This window comes from Equus caballus, chromosome 15, assembly GCF_041296265.1.
Source record: "Equus caballus isolate H_3958 breed thoroughbred chromosome 15, TB-T2T, whole genome shotgun sequence".
Taxonomy (NCBI): domain Eukaryota; kingdom Metazoa; phylum Chordata; class Mammalia; order Perissodactyla; family Equidae; genus Equus; species Equus caballus.
In genome coordinates, this window is record NC_091698.1 from 56,291,746 (window position 1) to 56,313,504 (window position 21,759).

Here is a 21,759-nt window from a genome sequence, read left to right on the forward strand (position 1 = left end):
AACAGGGTTTGCAATGAATTGTCTAAGTGATGCTGACTTTTGTGTCAGCAAAATATGAAACAAAAACTGATCATAAATGACATTACCTAAATGACAGTACCTACGTGTGTCCTTTCTTTCACATTTGCTGTAATCCTGTTATGGCATTGTCCTATTATCTCAACCACTGTCACTTTTAAATGCTGTCAAATTGTAACTGGATTGCCAAGGACAGAGGAAGGGAGTCAGGGAGAGCACAACGGCCTTTCCCAACATGCCACAGGATGGGCTGCTTCTCCCTCTCGTAGGTTGAATTCTTGGAAAAATTCTTCAGTCAAAATGATGACTCAGTATCTTTTATAGGCTTTGATGAAATAGCCAGATTCACTCCTCTAGTTCCTAGAAGGAAAGAGAGAAACATTCTCTTTTAACAGCCAATGAGACAGACTCATCCAGCATAACGTTAATGTTTATGCAGAACAAGAATGTGTTAGAAGTATTATAATTGCGTTTTAAAATCAGGTCAGAAGTAATAGCAAAGAGATCGCTCTATCTAAGAGGTTAACGTCCAATTGTTCTTTCCAGTGTTGCCCAGGTTTGGTTAGAGGACTCCATTTTAGAGATGGGAAAACTGAGTCATAAGACCATTAGAGGCAGACTTTATGGGACAGCTGGAGTTGGAAACATTCATATTTTGTGTTTGTGCCACACGTCTGTGTTCCTCCTCGTCCATTTAGACCAAATTCTTATCCAGATTTCTCATAAAACATTCGTAAATTTCCAGTCTTCACCTTTCTGCAGCTTCCTTAGATGGAATGGTTGATGGGTACATGACTGCATTAAAATTAAGCCTCTTGCTTTTTGTATTCCGTTTCTCATAAATAAGGGAGTGAAAAATGGTTATTTTGAACACTCTTATTAGGGCTGGCATGGCTGCCAGAGAATAGGGCTAAACTTAAGGGGACAGGCTACTCTTTTTCTTTTTCATGCCTCTTTTCTTTTTGCTTTGGATTTTATAATGGTATAATTTAGTTTTTCCTTCAGCTGATTCTGTATTCATTTTTTAATGTATAATGTTGATTAGTATGTTCTATTATTTATAGCCCTCCAGAAGGATCCCAAGGGAAGATAATCTCCATTTGAGAAGATGATTTCCCAATTTCCATACAGATGATGAAAAAGTCACTGCCCACCAGCCCGTGGCCACCGCCGAGCCTTCCTCTGACACTTGTGGTGTGTGGCGGTGTGGGCCACAGGCACCCAAAAGCCTGACTGGAGGTGCAACATGGGATGTGCTGACATTAACGCGAAAGAACTGGCTAATTGACTTGCAAAATATAGGTTAGGGAGTTTTATGGGATATCAAATTATCTTACTCTTGCTCTGATTAAAGACAAAATATATTAAGTAGATCATTACATGGGTAAAAGGTTAGAACTTCACACACTTGGAGGTGTAGTGCTGGCGCTCCCCCTCCCGCCTCGTGACAGAGGCCCATGGCAAACAACGGACCGAAGGCCGGGAGACTCACTGTCCGTGGAACTGTGACGTGGCTGAACAGCTAAGTTAGATCTATAGGAGAGACGTTTGCCTTAGCCTTGAATTTCCTGAGTCTTTTGATGCTGATAGAGTACTCATCTTAAAATTAAGTATTAATTTGTTCGGATTCCGTTTCTGTTAGCAGGGAAAAGGGCGAATACATGAAAGGGGGAGTGAGCAGCAGAGCAGTGGCCATGTTTGAAAACAGAGTGACCACCTCAGGCTGCCCTGGAGTGGCGTGAACAGGGCACTGAGCGGAAATGTCACTCTGTGAAGGAGGGTGATCATTCTAAGACTAGGCTGCTTCTCTGTCACTCCGTGATGCCTTGGGCAACCATCTCATGCTATAAAGGTCTTCCTGAAAGAAATTCCAGGCCCGGTCCTGATGTGGAGTTGGAGCTTCCATGTATCTGATACTAATCTACCAGCTAATCCATCATGCTGCCCGTTTCTGTGCATTATGTGTTTCAAAGCCGGAGGACTGCGTGTCCACCACAGGGCTTGTGGTTTGTAGAAAGGGACCACTTCAAGGCTGTTCCAGGTAGCCATTTTCTTTCAGTATTGTAGATTGGTAGGTCTTTAGACATTATGTCTTAAATTGTGTGTGTATGTGTGTGCGTGTGTAGTATAAGTATAGGTTTCTTGAATTTCTCACTTACTTCAGAGCTTCACTACACATATGTGCATAAAGGGAACTCTCAGCACTTGCCGCCCCATCCTGTCTCACTGTGTGAAAAGAAGGCGCACTTGTCAAATTAGAGGTGAAGCAAGGTGGGCTAGTAGAGCTGTGAATGGGTGTCTCCATTTGATGTGTTGGGGAGAGAACAAATCACAAGTCATTCTCTGGAAATGAGCCATGGTCCACCCACAGAGCAGTGACCCTGAAAGCCCCAGTACCAGCCTCCCCCGGATGGCTTGACCTTCAGCAGTCTTTCAGTCAAATCCATTTCAGAAATGGAGAACAGCTTGCCACTGTCCTCTACTCTTGACCTGTTGACAGAACAAGGGTGTTAGAAACTTTGGGTGGATATGGAAATAGATCTTTAAATATACTAAACAGATCTTTGTGTGTGTGTGTGTGTGTGTGTGTGTGTGTATGTGTGTGTGTGTGTGTGTGTGTGTGTTTGGGGGGAGAGGAGAGAACCAGAACAGAAGTTTGGAGAAAGGAAGGAAGGAAGAGAAATGCTAAAACGTGCAGTCTTGTTCCCCAGCCCTCCTGTTGAGATAGGGATCAGATGTAGCTGTATATATTTCCAAGAGAAGACAAAGCCATCTATTGGGTGAAGGGGTTTGTCTGGGGCCCCTCGAATTGCTGTGTGACCTTAGGGAAACACTTACCTTCTCTGGGTTGAGCTCAGCCCGTTGTCCACAAGGGGCAGTGCTGGTATTTATAGATCATGTTTGATAGTCCCGAGTGGAAAGCAACTTCACTTCTCACCCCAGAATAGCAAGCATTGTTTCTCATATCTAGGTTGCTGGGACAGCTTCCTAGGAACCTAATACTCAGCAGCTTTGTGATGTTGGATGGAGGGTTTTTCTTTTTAAATGAGTTGGTTGGTTTTTGCCACTTTCCACATTATTTTCCAGGTCTAAGTTTTTTCTTATTTTTTCCTCACAGGCAGTATCTAAATGCTTAGGGAGTCTGCCCTGGCTCACACCATCCTGGTTTTTCGGTTAGCTTAAAGGCACCAAGGGCTTTCCTGGGACTGGTGTCTAAAGGCTGGTGACCAAGCCGACAGCAGCAGCTTGTTGGTCGAGGTATGGGTGCCCACGGGGGTTAGTGGCCCGCTGTGGCTATTGAGGATGCTGTCCTTGGGATTGTCCCTGGGATCTCCTTGCTCTGTCTACCCTGTGAGGTAACTGTAACTTCAGCTAACCTGGGTTTGTGTGAATTCATCAGTCTAGCCTGTGACATCCCACCCCATTGTATTTCATAAGCCAGCAACTGCAAGGCCAGGCTCCCCTCCCCTCAGCCTCCTGCATTTGTTTGCAGAGCCCTCAAGGAAGAATTGGGTCTGCTTAGGGAATGGGGCTTGGCCTGGTAAGAGAGTCAACTTAGGAACTATGGTGGCAAGGGATAGCTTGTTCTTCTAGGGCTGTCCCTTGGGGGTGGTGGTGAGGGTGTGCAAGTAGTTTTTATATTTCCTATTTTGATTTAAGTACTGGTTTCTTTTTTTGGTGAAGTCTTAGGCAAGTGCCACAGAGGATTTCTTTTTGGCTTGAACTTGATGAAATTTAGATGAACTTGATGAAATAAAGAAATTTACTCACACATGGTCATGGACACATCACGCCTGCCCCGCCCCCCTCAACACATATCCCGTAATGAGCTGTTCCTAAGTGAGAATTCCTATAATTTTGAGGTCTTACCTTGAATGGTGATAAGGGTAGAAAGCCTCTGCCCCATATGCATTTTCGCTTGAGTTGTTAACCTTTCCTTCCTTCCTCCTCCTTTTTCCTACCCCTTCAAGGTCCCCCTTCCCTTGAGAAAAGACGTAGGAGCCAAGCTAGAAATATAGACTTGACCTCCACCTCACCAGGTGCAGCAGCTGACTGGTGTGAAAAAATAGGAAATATTTTTTTTAAAAGAGGGGGACAGTTTCTGTTCCACAATCACTGCTGTTTCAATAAAAAGCAACCTGGTTTATCTGTAAAACCTACTTCCCTTTCTGGCAAATGTGACCGTTTTCAAGAGCAGAGGACCCTGATGGTTGGGGGAGTAAAAGGAGAGAAGGTGAGAGGAGGGAGATGCTAGAAAGAGGGTGGAAAGAAGAGAAACAAGAGGTGGAAAGGAGAAGAAAAATGGGAAGAGAGAAGGCGAAGAGGGAGAGAGGAAAAAGGATTGAAACTGGAGCTATTTTTAGCGGAATGTGAATGCAGATTTCAACAGGCTTGTTGGCTGTGGGGAAACAGACCTCGTGCGGACAGTCACCTTGCGTGTAACTTCCTGCGAAGTGGCTGTGGTGACTGCGTTTCTGACACTGTCAGAGTTTGGACAACCCTGCCAGCTCCTGCAGGGGCAGCCTAACAACTGTCAGAGGCGAAGTATCAAAAGCATGAGCTGTCGATAGTGACCTGCATTTGCAGAAAATCTGAGGGCTTTCTCATTAATAGAGGAGCTCTAAATTAGAGAGATGCTGTTCCACAAGCCCCCTCCTCTGCGGTGAGGGCCACGGCACAGATAATCATTACCATTAAACAGGCTTCTGATTTTTAACAGAAGCTCTGAGGTGAACTCGCTGATAATGGTTCAGTTTCAAGAGGAAAAAAGGCACTCCCCCACCCACCCCCGCCATGAAAAAGAAGGAAGGGAAGAAAGAAAGAAGAAGAAGAAGAAGAAAAGATATAAGGGGAAAAAAAGAAAAGAAATTCTCACACTAGTGCTTTGGGCAAATGCTCAGACTGCATCCCTGAGTCCTTGCCTTTGTTGCTAGCACAGCACTCAGATACATCTCCTGTTTGAGATTTTCCTTACTGTCCTCTGTGTCTGCTCATAAGCCGGCTCGTTCATTTGGTGTTTCCGGGAGACAGGCATCCTCCGTGAGTTATTTCTGACCGTTGCAACATTCCACAGGGTCTGAATTGTTGAAAGTGTTGCCCCAAACCATAACGACTTGAGTATTACAATCAGAGTCCATGATATAGACAAGGATTGATTTGGGTTCTAGCTTGGACAGAGAAACAGACTGGGCTGGCGGCGACCACAGCTATACCTGGGGACTTGCCTGAGCTCCAGCCTCCTGACCCTGTCCAGGGCGCTTTGCACAGGGTGGGGGAATTTGAGTCCTGGTTTGAGGCATTGATTTAAACCAGGTTTCAAAGTCCTGAGTGGAGCCGATCATTTGTGTGTTTTCCTTTCTGGATGTTCCCCCTGTCGAGACCCTTTCTCCACCACGAGGTACATATTGGAGGGTGAAAGGCATTGATGCTGGCCGGCATTGCTCAGGAAGTACAGCATTAAGGAGCAACACTCTCTTGCTTGCATTGATTCTCCCCCCAAACTTCCCACACTCTCTTTGCAATTATTCAAGGGAAATAAAATAATATAAATCACACTGCCTGATTCTGCTCAAACAGCTCACAAAGTAATCACTGGCCGAAGTGCAGGTTTTCTTGCAGTGCCTTTATCAGTAAATCAGATTTTGAGCATTTATCAGCAAAAGTTAGATTGAAGCATCATTCCTGTAATGTTTGAAAGAAAGAAGATTTGTTTCGGTGGGGATTCTGCCAATCAGCGATCTTCCAGCTTGACTCTGCTATCAATTATTGCTGCAATTATTTGTCTAGTTGGATATTTAAAATGTCATCGGAAAGAGATGATTACATATTCCAGAAAGCAAGGCAGTGTATAATCAGATGAACTGAATCCAGTTAAATGTAGTGTGGTACCAACCTGTCCTTCAAAGTGGAATTCTTGAGCTACCACCGAAGCAGCAGCCTTCTGCCTGGTTTTTGAAGCGAATCTTAACCTTGGGATGCAGTGTGCTGCTGGGGTCGGGTGATGCTCAATTATGGGAAACTTTCCAAGTCTGAAAATGGAATTGCTCCTTCAGATACACGAGAAGTGCATTTTGGTTATCTCATTCAATTCATCTGCAAATCTATAAATAAGAAGTCCCTCTATTCTTCTTGCTTCCTGTGGATTTAAATGCCAAATCCTGATTTGTGCAAAGTTGTCACATGCCCCTTTTCCCACTCTCTGTGCCTGGTGCCCAGGATCTAAGCAGCGGCAGTAGAAATTACAACTGTTTGGAAGCCAAGAAAAAAGCGCCATTTCTCACTTTTCTCCAATTCCGGATATTCTCGGCCCCGCTCCATCTATCAGCCTTCTCCCCACACACCTCCTCCACTGCACTCCCTCCTTCTGTCCGCTCCACGAACAGGAAACAAATACAGCTCCAAGTTTATTTTTTTTTTTTATGCGGGAAAAGAAACCACAATCTGAACAAACCACAAAAAATCTTTAACCAAACTCTCTAGATAGAATGATCCCAAATGTTCTCCACTTATAGAGAGCCCCCGTTTAACAGACTGCCCCTTCTCTGGGCATCGGGCATCCCACCCCTGCTGAGCGGGATGTTAGATCTGAAAGTGACAGCCAAGTCCTCAGCTGGGAAACATTACTCTATCCCTGTTCTTTTGACACCAAGATTAGAACTGACCAGAGTCGTTCTTTGGATGTAGATGGGTTTCATGAGTCCAAGGATTTTCTGTGGGACTGGCTGTCTCTCTGGGCTTTTCCTAATTCACTTCCCAGAGAGCATGCTGAGCTCTTAAGATTTGAAAATAACGTGGTGGTCAAAAGGCTCTCCCGCCATAGCATAAGATGTACTGGAGGGCTATAAGGAAATAAATCTCATCTGTAAAAAGAAAAGCACCTTATAAAACACTGGAGCCCTGGGTTGTGTGCCAGGAGCCAGGAGCCAGATGTGGACACAACTCTGTCACCTTTGTCCACTCTCCTCCTTCACCAGCTGTGTTCAAGGACCCTTATCTGGTCTGTGTTTCCATGCCAGGCCCTGCAGCTGTGGCCTGGGCAGCCTCGGTTCCAGTCTGGAGTGACCTGGGTCAGCTGATCACATTGCCCTATTAGGGGGCAGAAATTGCTTTGGTCCTTGAAAGCAGGTTATATGCTTGTGGTGGGTGAGGTGTAGTGTGTTAAAACCACAAAGCAGAGGTGTGAAGGGCCTGGTTTGGGTCTTGGGGGATGGAGAGGAGACCATGAGTTCTGAATGTTTTGCCTTTTCTTGGGATACCTGCTCATTTTTGTTTCCAGGGTGTACCTGTTTCTGCATACCCTCCAGCATGTCCCGAGCAGAGGTGGAGGCCTGGGCTTGGTCAGGGGCTCTGGGTGGGAAGGGAATCTGCCCAGTTGTCTCCTAAGCCTGTGGCCACAGTTTCACATTCCAGGTGCTTGCCAGCATTTGGCTGGGAAGCCCTGGCCTCCTAAGGCACACCAGGGCTTTGCGTTCTGTCTTCCCTGGGCCTCCGCTGGGCTGTGCCAGAATCTGGTGCAACTTGGGCGATGAGGTGTGGGTTGCTGCAGGTGGCCTCCTGCATCGGAGGCAGGGAGGCAGATGAAATCATCTAGCCACCTTCCATGGCTCGCTTCCTAGCCTTATTTTTAAGCCCTTTTAGTGGAACAAAACTATGGGTTCTAGATAGGATTATTTAACTGAAGGACTTCACACTGTTCTTTCGGGGCAGAAAGATGGGGGTGTAGGTAGGGGGCTGAGAATAGAGGAAAGTCTGGGAGATTGCTAAAAACAATTGAGAGAGGGAGAGGAAAGGGACCCAGACTAGGTAATTTGGACCAATTCATCAGAAGTCTTAAAGAAATTTGACATCTATTGTAACTCTTCTAACTGTGTAATTACACACCATTTGGAGAGTAAATTATTAACCCGATTGTCCATAACAACCATTGAGTAAATATGCAATTACAGATTGCCAAAATTGTACAGTGAACCGATAGGCCAGCAGCCACTTTCAAGGGGCTGTAATCATCTCCTGGGTCAAGGCTGATCTGGAGACTCCTTGCTTAGTGAATCATTTACTGGAGAGACCTCAGTGACTTCGGGAAGGGAAGGTTCTCCTGGTCACTGTGGCTCCATAGCAGCTCCTTCTAGCCCGGTCGTTTAGAGTGGCTCTTGAACAGGAAGAGAAGGCCACTGAACAGCGCTAGATTTCTGAGTGTTTGTTGAGGGCCTCTTCTGTGCCTAGAAGATGCCGGGCGATGAGAGGTAGACAGTACAGTCTTGGTTCTCAGAAGGCTTAGACTTTAGTTGGGGAACCAGTGGTGGTAGATAAATGATGATCGCATGGAGCCCTGGAGAGATGTAGTGTGGAGCTGAGGACAGAAGAGTGGCATATCCTTTGCTGTCCCTTCCATTGTCTAACCAGGGGCCTTTGTGCTCCCAGCCCCCTGAGCTACAGTGTGCCCCCACCCTCCTGGGTTCAGGGGGGCAGTAATCTCAGTGGGGCCTCCTCCCGAGAAAGTCCACAGCCTGCCCCGCACTGGAGGAGCCTCCAGAGTCAGCCAAGAGCCGCAGGCCATAAATGCAAAGTATGGTTTAACAAAAGCAGCTTTTGAGTGAGAAAGCTGAGTGGAGTTGTCCCAACCTGTCAACTTCAGATTTCTTTCCTTCTCCTTATAAATCAAAAAATGGTTGGTGGAAGGGAGGGACAGAAGCATTTCATTTTCAGATTTTGTAAGAAAATAAAATCAAATCAAAAGAACCTGTCCCACGCTGATACCTTACATGCCAGGTTTGAGCCTGAGGCAAATTTTTGTGGCCATGTAATAAGCCTCTTTAAAATGGTGACAGACCCTTGACTCTTTGCCTTGAATTACACTGATAAAAGACATTTTATTGCGTTAGAGCCGGGGCAGGAGTACAGGACGGTTCTTGCCTGGTCGGCCTCTTTGAAAGCGCGTCAGCCCTGCTGTCCACGCTCCCCACCGCCTGACAGGGTTTGAGCGCCATGGCGGCCGAGATCTGTGGGACACTGACAGAGGGGGCTTTCTACCCAGAAGTCAAAAGTTGAGGCTCTGGAAGCAAAAGGATTTCAGCCTGAGGGGCTTGTTAGGGAGAGTGGAGTGCCTCTCATTCCTAGTAGACATAAGACATCTTGACATTGGTGGCTCCAGGTCAGTTTCACGGTTGGGCCTGCATGGAAACAGAGTATAGCGGGGAATGCTAACCCTCCCAGACCTCATTTCCCAGGGAATGAGATTCACAATAAAGAATCTCATTGAATCTTAGAGAGATTCAAAATAAAAAATGATCCTGGGTTGTCCCCTGTGGTGTGGGGTCCCTTTAGCACGCCCACCCCCCCACCACCTTGATGCCTATGGAAAAGGGAAAGCAGGATCGTGGCCCCTTGACCCGGAGAGGCTAGGTCTCCACAAGCTGAGTTCCCAAGTGGACCTATTCAGTGGGTAAAATGGAGTTGAGATGGTGCCTTCTTGGTTTGAGGAGCTTGGAGTTGTCTCATAACTTCGGGTCTTACCCCTGTTGAATCAACAGAATTAGTAGACTTGAGAACAGCCAGCAGCGCCCACCCTGTGGCTGGACTGGGGCCTTTTGAATGGTTGCAGATTATACATGTGGGCATCGCTTTTTTTATTCAGGAAATTCTTTCCAGGTTGGCCAGTGATATAAATGAAGGATTAGAAATTGGGTAAAGAGCCAGGAAAATAACTATGAAGCCAAGAAAATAGGCCTCAAATAAACAGGCTGTGTCTGCCCCTCCTTTGTTCTGTGGAACTCTGTCAGAGAGGTTAGGGCTGAGGCTGGAGCTTGGAGCGCCGCTGCTCTGTGCCTGGGAGGAGGGAAGGTGCTGAGAGACCGAGGAGAGGGTAGCAGAGTTGGAGGAGCTTGTGGGCGGGCAGAGGCCTGTTTCTGAAAGAAGAACTCGCTGCCATGGGACGAGGCCTGGCCTCTCAGCACCAGAACCCTCCTTGATTGAATCTCACCTCAGGCGAGAGGGCAGCCTAGTTTTGTTCCTGAAGAAATGTCAGAGCCTGACCTGCTAGACCATTTTCTTTTTCATTTGTAGAGCTTTGAAGCCTTAAATTAGTTCTCATAATTTCCAAGCAGTTCTTCGTTAACCATAGGACATAATAAGTTTTAATTCTGGAGTATGGCCAATTCTGGTTCTAAGAATCTCCGGGCCAAGATTGTCACAGAGCATTAGGCCTGTGGAGTGTGCCTTCCTCACTTTCTCCAACACACACATACCCCTTTATAGTCTCAGGAAGGCAAGTGATTGCCTGTAAGACTAGTGCCCAGATAATACACTCTCCCTTGGCCCACCTTGAGGGCTCCTGAGGTGAGTGGTGACGAGGGGCAAAGCTTAGGCCCCACCAAGGTGGGCAGGACTCTGAGTTCCAGCCCTGCCCTCAAGACCTGCAGCAGGAGGCTTCTGAGATCTTCATTTCCTCTCTGGGGAGGTGAGGATAATACCTTCCCTCATCCCACAGGATTTCTTGGGGCCGGAATGTGAGGAGTGCGCTTCAGGAAGAAGGTAAAGCCCTGCACAGAGCCCAGGACACACGTCCTTAAGAAGGGCCAGGCTTGTAGGTCTGACAGAGCCTTCCTGGGCTGCCCATTCTTCCTGGGCCCCAATTCCGTTGAAGGGTTGCACAGATCAGTCCTGGAAGATAAGACCAGAAAACTCTCCAGCTGGCTGGGCGGCAGTGCAGCCTGGGCCTGCTCTCATCTTCCAACCATGCCTCTCCCCTCCCCTGTCCCTCCAGCTGGGGGGACACTGCCACTGCCCCACCCCGCCGACTTCTTCTTCCACAGTGCCCAAGAACTCCTGAAAACATCAAGGGTCTCATAAGTGCTAAGCATGGTTTTCTTAAGCTTATTCTGGCATTTTCCCGAGACTGGTGAAAATGGTGATATAGAGGCATAAATGACATTCGTTGTGAGTTGACACAGATAAAAATGCTCGGGTGGCCTCTTCAGAGTAATTTGGGAGTTGCGTGTTCTGTTGGCTTTGATAGACAAGTCCTTCTCTGCCCTGGCTGGTGTTATCAGAATTAAACGTTTGCTAGGCAAATGGTCAGTCTCCTTGGATCCATCTCTGTAGCCCAAATGCCTCTTCCTCCCCTCAGTTGAAAATGCTCGTTTTACCCTCCTCAGGCATCTAATACTTAAATCGGGAGAAACTCAAGTGTGGTTTTCGAGGCTTTCCAGGTGTCTGGGACTATGATTTTCCATCCTTCTCTTCATTTCTCAGGTGGGGTAGGGAGGTGTGAGTGGTGTCTTCGAATATATTAGTGTGAGGCTGCACAATTTGGGTGAAAGAAATGCATCGGGGCAGCTTCTTTCATCACTCACCTCTTCTTCTAACCATAAAGGTATTGCCGTTGAGCCCTACCTTAAGAAAGCCCAATACACACAAAAATCTCATCAATGGAAACTGATAAATTAGAGGGTGATTTTTCACATTACAGAAAGATTGTTAACTTTTCAAAAGGTTTCGCCACAGGGTTCCTTTAAATAGTGAGCTCCCCCACTGAATTTAAAGTGTTTGTTTACAGATCATTAACTACTTGACAGAGAGGTTGGGGAGGGGGTGGAGGAAGAAGCACTTAAAAGGTAAAATGTTAGAAGCCCTGCCAATTTTCGATGAGCCTGGAAGGGCGATGAAACATCTCTGAAATTATGTCGGTTCGCAAATGTGATTCAGTTTACAGAAATCCATTTTACACATGGCTTTCCAGGAACCCCTCATGTTGGTTGAGGGCAGGGACCACAGGATGCTGGGGCCTTGCCTCCTTGGTTTGAGGTGGCTGGGAGAGTACTCTGGCTTTTCTTAGAGTCCTGTGTGTGCCCTCATGAGCCATGGGTGCCAGGCTCTGGCATGAGGCCAAGCTTTGCCTCTGACCTTCTGGCACGGGCGGCAGAGACAGACCTTTTCCCTTGACATTTAGCCTGAGTTTGTGGGATGTTTCTTCCTGGTTCTCTCTGACCTTCAGTCTCTTTGGCTCAAGACCCATCTAGGTTTCCTCCTTGAAGCTCAGACAGGTGAGCATTGCAAGACTGTGCCCCAGGAGCTTGAAATCCATCACTAGGTTACTCTCTGAGTCTAAGAGTTAACCTGGGGGCTGGACCGAGGCCACACCAGCCTGGAGGTTCCTCCTAATCTCTGCAAGGTCACAAGGGGCACAGGCCCGTCTTGGCCAGCTTCTAGGATGGCCCAGAGTAGGTCTCTTAACTGCACTCAAGACCTTTCCCTAGGTCTGGTCTCCAGCAGGCTCTGACTGGCATGGGGAACAGGAGACAGAAGTCATCCGTCTAATCCAGGCTTCTCTTTTTAAAGATGGAAAACTTAGGGCCGGAAGGGGAAGGGATTTACTCAAGGTCACGCACAGCTGGTGAGTGGCAGAGTTGGGACTAAAGAACCTAGATTCCTGACTCTGTTCCAGCAGTCTCTGCAGAGGAATGAGCCCCTGACGACGTCCTAAAGGAAGAAAAGAATGTGGAAAGTGAGGTTCAGTGGGACTCCTGGGGGGACGCATTGGGCAAGGGCATCTTCAAAAGGAGCTCCCAAATTCCCCCAAATAACCTGAAAAATACTTCAGGTAGAAGCAAGCCTGTGCACACACACACACACTCAATCACACCCCACCACACACAAACAAAATCCTCAAAGAACTCAGAGCAGGAGTGAGGTTTCCTCCGCCCTCGCCGTGGCTTTGAAGAGAAGAAAGAGGGGAAATTTGGAGGGAAGGTCAAGTTGATAATTGAAGAGACAAAGCAGTGTAGGAAGATCTCCACATTTCTCGCACAGACATTTGTTGAAAATGTGTCAGCAAGTACAAGCCCATCTTAAACTGGCAATGATACACCTGAAATAGATCATTTAAGCCAGGGAGGCAGTATTGCAGAGAAGAACATGGCTATCAACACTCGTTTGTCTGACTCAGAGGAATAAAACACAGGGAATTCTGCCTTTGGAGACCACCCACCATTCATTGGGGGAAAAAAAAGGTGGGGGGAAAACAAAACAGGACAGATGAACTTTCATAAAGGGTTTCACAAGAGTCCACATGGCTGTGTCCCTGATTTTAACAAAATGTGAAGTCGTGAAAGCTGAAGACTTCGAAGAAGTCCTCAGAGGTTTATTTCGATGACCATATCCTCTGTTATCAATCAAATGAATCAGTGTACAATATTTTGATTTAAATGTACGTACCTGTTGGGCCCTGTTTGCTCTGTGCACACCTTGGGTTTTGCTTCTCTCTGAGCATCTGTATACCTGCTTTTTTTGTTGTCCGTAAAGTCCTTCCTCTTAGCTCTCTAGGTCCACTTCCTAAGTTACCTCTTCCCTAAGGCCGCTCTCCTCCTTTCCCAGTGGAAGTCGTTTTTCTTCCTTTGAATTGCCATAGCAGTTTATCTGTACTTCTCTCATGACACACTTTCTGCTTTGGAGTAGAGCGATTTCTGTCCAGGCCCTATGTTCTTTCTCTTCCGGATGAAAGCTCCTGTATGGAAGTGTCTGAGTTTTCTTTGTGTTACCCACAGAGGCTAGCCCATTGCTTTAGGCATTATGGGTACTTGGTAAATAGTTGTTGAATGAATGCAGGAAAGAATGAATGAATGGAATTTATCCTGGGTACACAAGTTTGGCATAGTGAGGTACACAGTTAAACAAAGGAAAAAAAAATTGTCCTAAGACAATTTGTCTTTTCATGCAGCGGCCCTTGTAGTCTCCTCGATAAGTTCTACCATTCTAAGGCAAAAGCTTAAAGTGTAATAAAAATTTATCTAATTCACCATCAAGTGAAAATACTTTGGGCCCAGAGCCAAAGAATATTATTGGAGTGAACTTTTTTCAACATCCTAAATTTAACCAGCTGGAATTCTTTTTTTAAGTACCATCCTATTCAACCTTTTGAAATGAAAGATTTGCCTTTTTAGTGGGAAATCTGCATTTCAACACAAAGATGAAACACAATGTCTTTGGCTTAGTTATTCTTCAGAAAAGCAAGCTCTCTTTTTTTGAATTATATGCTTTGCTTATGTTAAAGACACAGATTGCAGAAAATTTTGTTTAGGCCTGACAGATTGGTGGCTTGCATTTTTTGCATTTTTATAGATAAAGGGGCATGAAGGATGTCGTCTCTCCCTCCCCTCTCATAGAGCGAATGCCTAGGATGAGAACTCTGAGAAGGTGAAGGTAGTAACCTGTTGTTCAGATAATTAAGGCTCTGAGGATAGAATTGGTCAAAAAAAAGAAAAAGGGCTTTTAAATGGGTGATTGAAATTAAATCACTGATGAAGTACCCGGGAATAGAAGGACCACGAGCAAGGTGTAGCAAAGGAATTCTGCAGTGTGATGTCTCTAGAATTCTTGCTTGCATTCATTTGTACAGGACATACTTTTTAAAGAGCATTGCAATTCAGTAAAACCTTAGCTAGTAAAAAAAGCAGCGATGGCAAAAATGCTCATGTAAATGCTCACTTCTAGAACGAAAGGGAATGCGATTTTGACAATATCAGAAGGTTAATTAAGAAGTCTGTTGGTGACGGTAGAGCTGGCACATTGTCAGTTCAGATTGACAGGACTCAAGACACAGGCGCAGCTAATGTTTGCTCTCTAATACTCTGGGAAGTCACAGAATCTGAGAGAGAAGAGCTGGTCTCTGTCGTAAACGGAGGGTCAAGAGCTAGAAGGACATTCAGTGGAGTGGCTTTGGGGTTGGATAAAGAAGCCTCCAGCCTGGACTCGCAGCCCTGTAGTTATTTTTGTGATTTGGATCCAGTAATATTGATAGAACTGGAATTGGTTCATTCAGGGAACTTCACAAACTCTCAGGATGCAAGTGTAGTCTAGAAGTTGGCTACTGGCTGGGCAGGGGGGCCACTTGAGAATCTTGGAGCTGGAAGGGACTGTAAGGGTCCTTTATTTTGGCCGCTCTGCTGGTCACCGGTACAGAGATCCCTCCCAGTCATGGTGGGTTGTTATCCATTCCCTTCTTGAAGACCCAAGGTGAAAGAGAGGTCACTGTTTCACAAGGTAGCCATTCCACTCGGGGACGGCTTGACTTCTTTTGTGTCCTGTCACGTTGGAAAAACAGGGAAGTTGTCTGAAAATATGTTTATGAAAAAAATATATATGTATACATATGTATTTTAGTGAACGACAAACATCTATACATCTATGTACTTCTCTGGAGAGGCCTGGGGTTTTAGTACCTGATAAAAGTCAGGCACCTGGAGTAGTCAGTCATTAAGTGTGTCGGAAGTGATGCTTTGTGGTTAGCTGTTTTGGCACATTTGTAAGTCAACAGTATTACTTGTTGATTAGTGGACAGTAATGTGGCTGTATTACACACCCAGTGATTGGTTTCAGAAACAAATAGAATGTCAATAGTAAAGGAATTCTGGAGATGTTCTTGAGGAAACCTAAAACTTGATTTAATGACCTTAAATTTCAGGGACATTCCACCGGGCTTACAGAGCTCTGCATCGAAAGGTGGTACCCAATACATACAGAAATGTGAAGTGGCCAATGTCTAACATTAAATCAAAGCCATTCCCAATTTACTGAAGATTTTTAATGAGACCTGAAAAATAAGATTCCTTGTTTTTTGTTCAGCCATAAGGAAGCTTTGCAACCTACTAGTGCGTGAGGCATTTCTGAGGCCCCGAGTGGAAATGGAGACGCTGGGTCTAGAGAGACCTTTATGAAACAGAACAGGTTAAACACCTTTCACCAGAGGAGTGCAAGGCATTTGAAAAGAGATTGATTCAGAAGAGGGCAACATGTCACATTTGACAGTCCGGAAAGGGAAACAGAAGTCCGGTTCTCGCTCCATCCGTGCCGTGAGCCACAGCTGCCTTCTCAAACCTTTCAGCTTTTATGGAAGCGGCGAGGACACCACCTGCCTCGCATAAGCTGGTTTGGATGCTGTCCTATGCCAGGAGGGTTCCCTGCTTGATGGAGAGCCTGGGCCTGTTTCCTCTCCTGTCAGTGAGTGGGGGTAGAACCTCGATTCCACATGGAGGGATCCTTAGGAATTCCTTAAGCTTTCTCTGTTTTTGACTGTTCTAGTCCTAAAGGAAGTGAGTCCCAGACGGAAGGGATGACAGCCTCGTAGCCATTCTGGAGCTCTGCCGGGGAAACATCAAAGCTTCTGGCTTCCATGCCTCTCCTTACCTTAAGATGGCGCTTATTAAACTGGATTGTGCATTGAATCACCTGGAGGGCTTGTTAAACACAGCCTGCTTCCCTACTCTCCCTGCACCCAGTTTCTGATTCAGTGAGTCTGAGGTAGGGCCTGGGAATTTACATTTCCGGCGAGCTCCCAGGTGATGCTGGTGCTGGGCCTGGGCGTGCCCTTTGAGAACCACCGCCCTAAGAGTATTCCACCAGGGAAATAAAGAGATCATAGCTGGAACCCCCACTTCCCAGGCAGTCACCCGACTCTCCCTGGGGAGAATGAAAACACGGGTGGGAGCAGAAGAGGCCCTCAACCAGGGGCGGCCTGGAAAGGCAGAGCTGGTCCTTGAGTGTGATGGCTTAGAAACATTAAATGTGAGACTTTACCCTGCCTAAACAGTGATGAAATAATTGAAAGCATCATAGCAAGAAGTTAAACACTAGGGAGGCTATTAACAATTTAGCATTTCCAGTTCCTGTGGGAATGTCAGTTCCACTTACCAAGGAGAATGCTGTGGACGCGTTCCGTGGGAGAGGCAGCACAGTCAGCTGGGGTTCCCCGTTGCCTCTGCTTTGACCGACCCTCTTCCTGGAGGAAGAGAAGTGCAAGTATGAGGCTGTCTCACACACACGATGTCGGTGGCTTGTTAGGCTGACAGGAATGCTTTGTTTCTCTTCAGCTGGCTAATTCTCTGGGGGGAAGCAGAGGTAGAGGGTGAAAACAGTGGGGGTGACAGGTGTGGTTTTCCAATTTTGAAACCGAGTCAGTTCATTTGGACCTTGTGAAAGGCCCACTCAACACCTCTGGGCTGGATGCTGCCCCAAGGAGTTGTTAAGAGAGAGAGGTGGTTTCTCCTAATGGGTCAGGAGACCGAGAACCCTCCTCGCTGGTACTTCTCGGGTGGTGAGGACCAGTACGAGAGCAGCAGAGGGGAGGAGAGAGAGGAATATCCCAGGAAAGAGCACTGGACTGGGTGGGAGTCAGGAGACTAATTCTGATCTTTGCTTTGTGGTTAACCATCGGTACAGCTGTGGGCCAGTCACTTAATTTCTCAAGGCCTCAGTTTCCCCGTCTGTAAAATGAAGGCATAGACTTGACGATCTCTTAGCTATTTTACAACTCAAAAAACAAAACCAAAACCAATGCCAGAAACTGGAACTCTCCTTGATGAGCCCTCACTTTGCTACGGGGCCGGGCGCTGTGGAGAGCTGGGCAAGGCTGCTGCCTCTGAAGCTGGGCTTGCAGAGGGCCACTGGGTTTGTGGACAGGTTTGCCAAGCAGAGACGCATGCAAGTTGGCTAGGCATGGATTAGGTGAGCAGTTCTCCCATTTCTTGCTGGAGGTCTTTTGAGGCTCCTCAAAGTCTCTTCCCAGAGTAAGTGGCAGGGAATTTGAAATCAGACTCTCCCGATGTGAGGGTCCAAGTACCTTGTTGCTTTTATGCTGGGGTCACAGAGGCATCTCAGTTGTGTAGTCTCCTAAGAAAAAGATTTCGGTCTTGGTAACAAACAAACTTATTAAATAGCTGAGGCGAGAGCAAGTGCAAAAATGCATTCTCAGATTTCTTGCTGAAAAACACTATGACTGCATCTGTGGTTAATTTTCCCCTATACCCTCCATGCACTTAACCTCAACAGTCAGATGAAGACATACTTGTTTTTTAAGTCCCGTCTTCCTGCTTTTGTTGGTTCATTTTGTAGTTTTTATTTCGTTTTGGGTCAGGGAGGAGGACATGCCTTTTGAGACGGTCTCGGGCTAGGTGGAACCTCCACAGCGGCCTCCCTTTGCAGGCCTGGTAACAACAGATTTCTGCGTCTGCGTAAGAGCTTCCAGGAGCAACACACCATTGTTACCCACCAGGCTCCTCATGAAAGGGAACCTTGTGCCGACTGCCCCGGCTGTTCTTGGCAATGTGATCTATATAAAGGAGAACAGGATGTATTTTACACTTGAGACCTGCTATACTCGAGTATAACAACAACACTTTTAAGTGCTCTTAATATTAAGCCAATGGAAAACATACTCTGTTTACTCACCATCAAAGACTGTTTTTCTTCTCTCTGGCCTCCCCCAATCACCATAAACTCCAAGCCTCTAGAACACACCAAGCTTCTGCTGCCTCATCTGTCCTCCACTGTCAGAAGGTTGAGTCTCCGTGCTTGGTTAGCTCAAGGTGGACTTGGAAAAGCTAGGAACTTACCACATAAACCATATGATCCCCAGGTTGCACAAACCAAATATTTCCTTTCTCACAAAAACCTCAGGGCTAGAAATGCTTGATTTACTGCTAGATTTATGTTTATTATTGTGAGAATTCGTTTTGCCTCACCAGCATGCAACAAAGTCTAGTAGAATGGAGAAGGTGGGCACTTTCTTGGGGTGCTGCTGTTATTGGAATGCTGGTTCTCTCCTTGTCACTTAATGGTAGGATTCCTCACCGGCAAGGTGGGGACTTGACCAAAGTTATTTTAACCTCAGAAGTCTAATCTTTATTCTCCACTGTTTGTGTTGTAAGAAGCCCTGTCTATATGGGGTACCCCACTGATACAATTCTAGAGTGTGGTGCAACCAAGTCCCTGAAATGCCTAAGGTTTCCCTATTACTGAAGGTACTGTCATAAATACAGCAATGGGCAGAGGGGGCAGTGGGACAGGAAAGCAGAGTGGGACTCTGTTCTAGAAGAAATGATTCACAAACCCACTCATTTCCTATTAGTATGTTCTTTCTTTGCTTGTGCTTGTCTATAAAGTAAAGTAAATGTATGCATGTAAACCAGCCTTGCAGATAAATGCCCTCCTTTTACCAGCCTACCCGCAATGTTGCCAATTTTCCCATTGCTATTTACACATCTCATTATTATAAGACAATAATCAAACAATAACAAACAAGCAAATGAACCAAAGAACCCGCCCTTCCCGTACCTAAAACAAACCCCTTCCCTTTTGTCAAAAAAGACCAAAATTAAAAACAAAACAGAACTGTGGAAAATAACTCACCACTGTTCTTTTGATACAGGCCTTGGGCCTGTTAACTATCTGCAAGGCTGTTGTAATGACGTTCATCTATTTTAATGGAATTGAAATGTGATATCCTGTGGTTTACGATGCACATTGTTTATGGCTTTAGTGCTTATTTTTGGGTTTCTTTCACAGATAAACTTCTGCACTGGAGGGGCCTCTCCTCCCCTCGTTCTGCACACGGAGCTCTAATCCCCACGCCTGGGATGAGTGCAGAATATGCCCCGCAGGGTATTTGTAAGTTGAGCATTATTTCTTCTACAAATGTCCATGTGTATAGAGATGAGAGTTTCTGGAAATTACCCTTACTTTTTAAGTACTGAAAAGAGTTACTTCCAAAATAGATTGGCATCCGCATGTATATTATTCCATTACTCACTTGGCACCAGCTACCCCACTCCACTCAGCCCCCCAGTGACTTTTTCCCCTCCATTTTTTTCTGTCTTTCCTCACTGATGCACGGAGCTGACAGCAGCTTGTCCCTGCGGGTCTCCTCCCCAGGGTCTTGTCTGGCTCCATGGCTGGTGACTGCATACGTCTGTGTGTTCAGGGCCCATTTTATTGCTGGACATTCACTCCCATGGCCTTATTTAGGACTGATTCCATGGCATACAGCTTTAGCAGAGGCCAGAACCAAAACGAGTCAGTTTAGAGTTACTACAGAGTTATGTCTCATGCATGTTATATACGCATTTATGTGTATTTAAACATGGTATATTTTTATATATACATGCTATATTATATATGTGCATACATATATCATGTCTACTTGTTTTTCTCCTAGTTTTAGAGAAAACTGCACAGCATTGTTGCTGAAATTCAAAGATAGCACCATACCATCACCATCACTACCATCACCCAATTCCTTGTTTAAGCCAACTTTTATAGTGGGGAGCTTTATATGACATTTAGATTTGTATGTTTATAAGAATGTTTTTGAAAGATGTTGTTTTAGAAGGTAATACAGTTTGCTTCTCTATGTAGAAATAAATGGTATGAGTCATGCATGGCTAAAAAGTCAGATGGGGGGATGTTGATTCCACCTCAAACACAAAAAAGCAGGTTCCAGAAAAAAAGAAGTGTGACATCTAATTTTTATATAAGGAAAGTATTTTTGTTTTGAAAGTAAATGAAAAATAACCTGCTATGGAAAGAAAGAAGAAAAAGAAAGTGTCATGGAAAGAGAATAATGAAGAGCGAGATGCAGGAGTTGGGGCCACAAAGGGGGCTGGTTTTCAGATGGGAGGTAAATTAGACCTAACCATCTTGTGAATGGTGTCTGCAGGGCAGGGCATGCACCCTGGGGCCAGATTCGAAGCCAGCTGTTTATTTTTGTTAGCTCCTAGGTAATCCTAGGTAACAAAGAGTTATTGTGTGAATTTCACAAACTCTTGGGTCCTCAGGGCTGGGTGGTACAGGGGGTTAAAAGCACCAACTCTGCCCCCACTACCCCTACCAACCCCAAGCTGGGCCTAAGCCTGGGTTAGGTCACAGACTGTAGAGTCCAGGGGATTGGACTCAAGGTTTCGAGTCCCTACTGGCTGACTGGGTGGAGAGAGCTCTCCTCATTTTGCTGGGGGTGCTGGGACCCACACTTGGCTGTGGGAACAGAGTCATCCTTGGAGGGAAGGCAAGGAAGGGAGTGGGGCAGTTGAGAGGAGGTTGGAGTTGAGAGGCCAGGGGCTGCTGGCCTGGCAAACAGTTTAGTTCTTTCTCTTCTGCTTGATCCTCCAGAGGGCAGGGAGTTTGATTTGAGGGGTGGGAAACTAGGAGCCTGATACGGAACCCTGTCTTCTCCCCTGCTTCCCGCAAAGGGAGGGTGCCTAGTTGGTGGTGCCCATACTGGCAGGACCATTTTAGGAGTGACCAGAACAAGGTATGTGGAAACGGGTTGTGGGATTCCAGAAATCTCTCGAGCAAAGCCTATCCCCACTCCACTCAGCTCCCTTAACCAGCTGTGCTTGGCTTTCAGAGCACTTAGCACTTAGCACTTAGCACTTAGCACTTAGCCTCCCTGCTGGTGGACCACGGTCACAGGCCTTCACATTGCCCTCTCCTGCCTTCCTCTAACCAGGGCCTCCCCTCGGCCTGGGGTAGGGCCTGGATTCTGGATTCCAACCTTCCCCTTGAAGCCCTTCTGGGTGTGTAATGTGGTTAGTCATCATGCTAGGCAACTAATCAAGCCTGGTAGTAATGAAAACTCACATTCATGTTTGACCTGATAGTTTACAGAGGGCTTTTATATACGTCTGTCATTTGAGCCTGACAATTCTTTAAGGTACTCTTTTTATTCTCACATTTTGCAAATAGGAAACCTAAGGCTCAGAGAAATTAAATAACTGCCCCAGAGCCACAAGCTAGCAAACAGTAGAGCCAGGGGTCCAGTGTCACACCGCCTTGTTTTTACAAGCCCTGAGGCCCAGATCATGTGACTTTTAAGTCACGTGATAAACTAGAAATGGAGTCATGTCTCCCCATACAATAAAATGAAGTAAAATGAAAGCTGGTAGATGAGCTAGTAGTTGATTTTAACCGTTTTGA

At 46.1% G+C, this 21,759-nt stretch overlaps 1 protein-coding gene across 15 annotated transcripts in view; it reads left to right on the forward strand.

Annotated features, from left to right (window-relative positions):
• Positions 1-21,759, forward strand: part of BCL11A (BCL11 transcription factor A) — a 98,949-nt gene that overhangs the window by 63,981 nt on the left and 13,209 nt on the right. For 9 of the 15 annotated variants that reach the window (XM_070236323.1, XM_023619061.2, XM_005599967.4 and 6 more), the window contains exon 3: positions 19,354-19,455. The exons of the other annotated variants lie outside the window; for them this stretch is intronic. In XM_070236323.1, the coding sequence (XP_070092424.1) occupies positions 19,354-19,455 (102 nt within the window). The remainder of the gene's footprint in view (positions 1-19,353; positions 19,456-21,759) is intronic. 15 annotated transcript variants of the gene reach the window in all.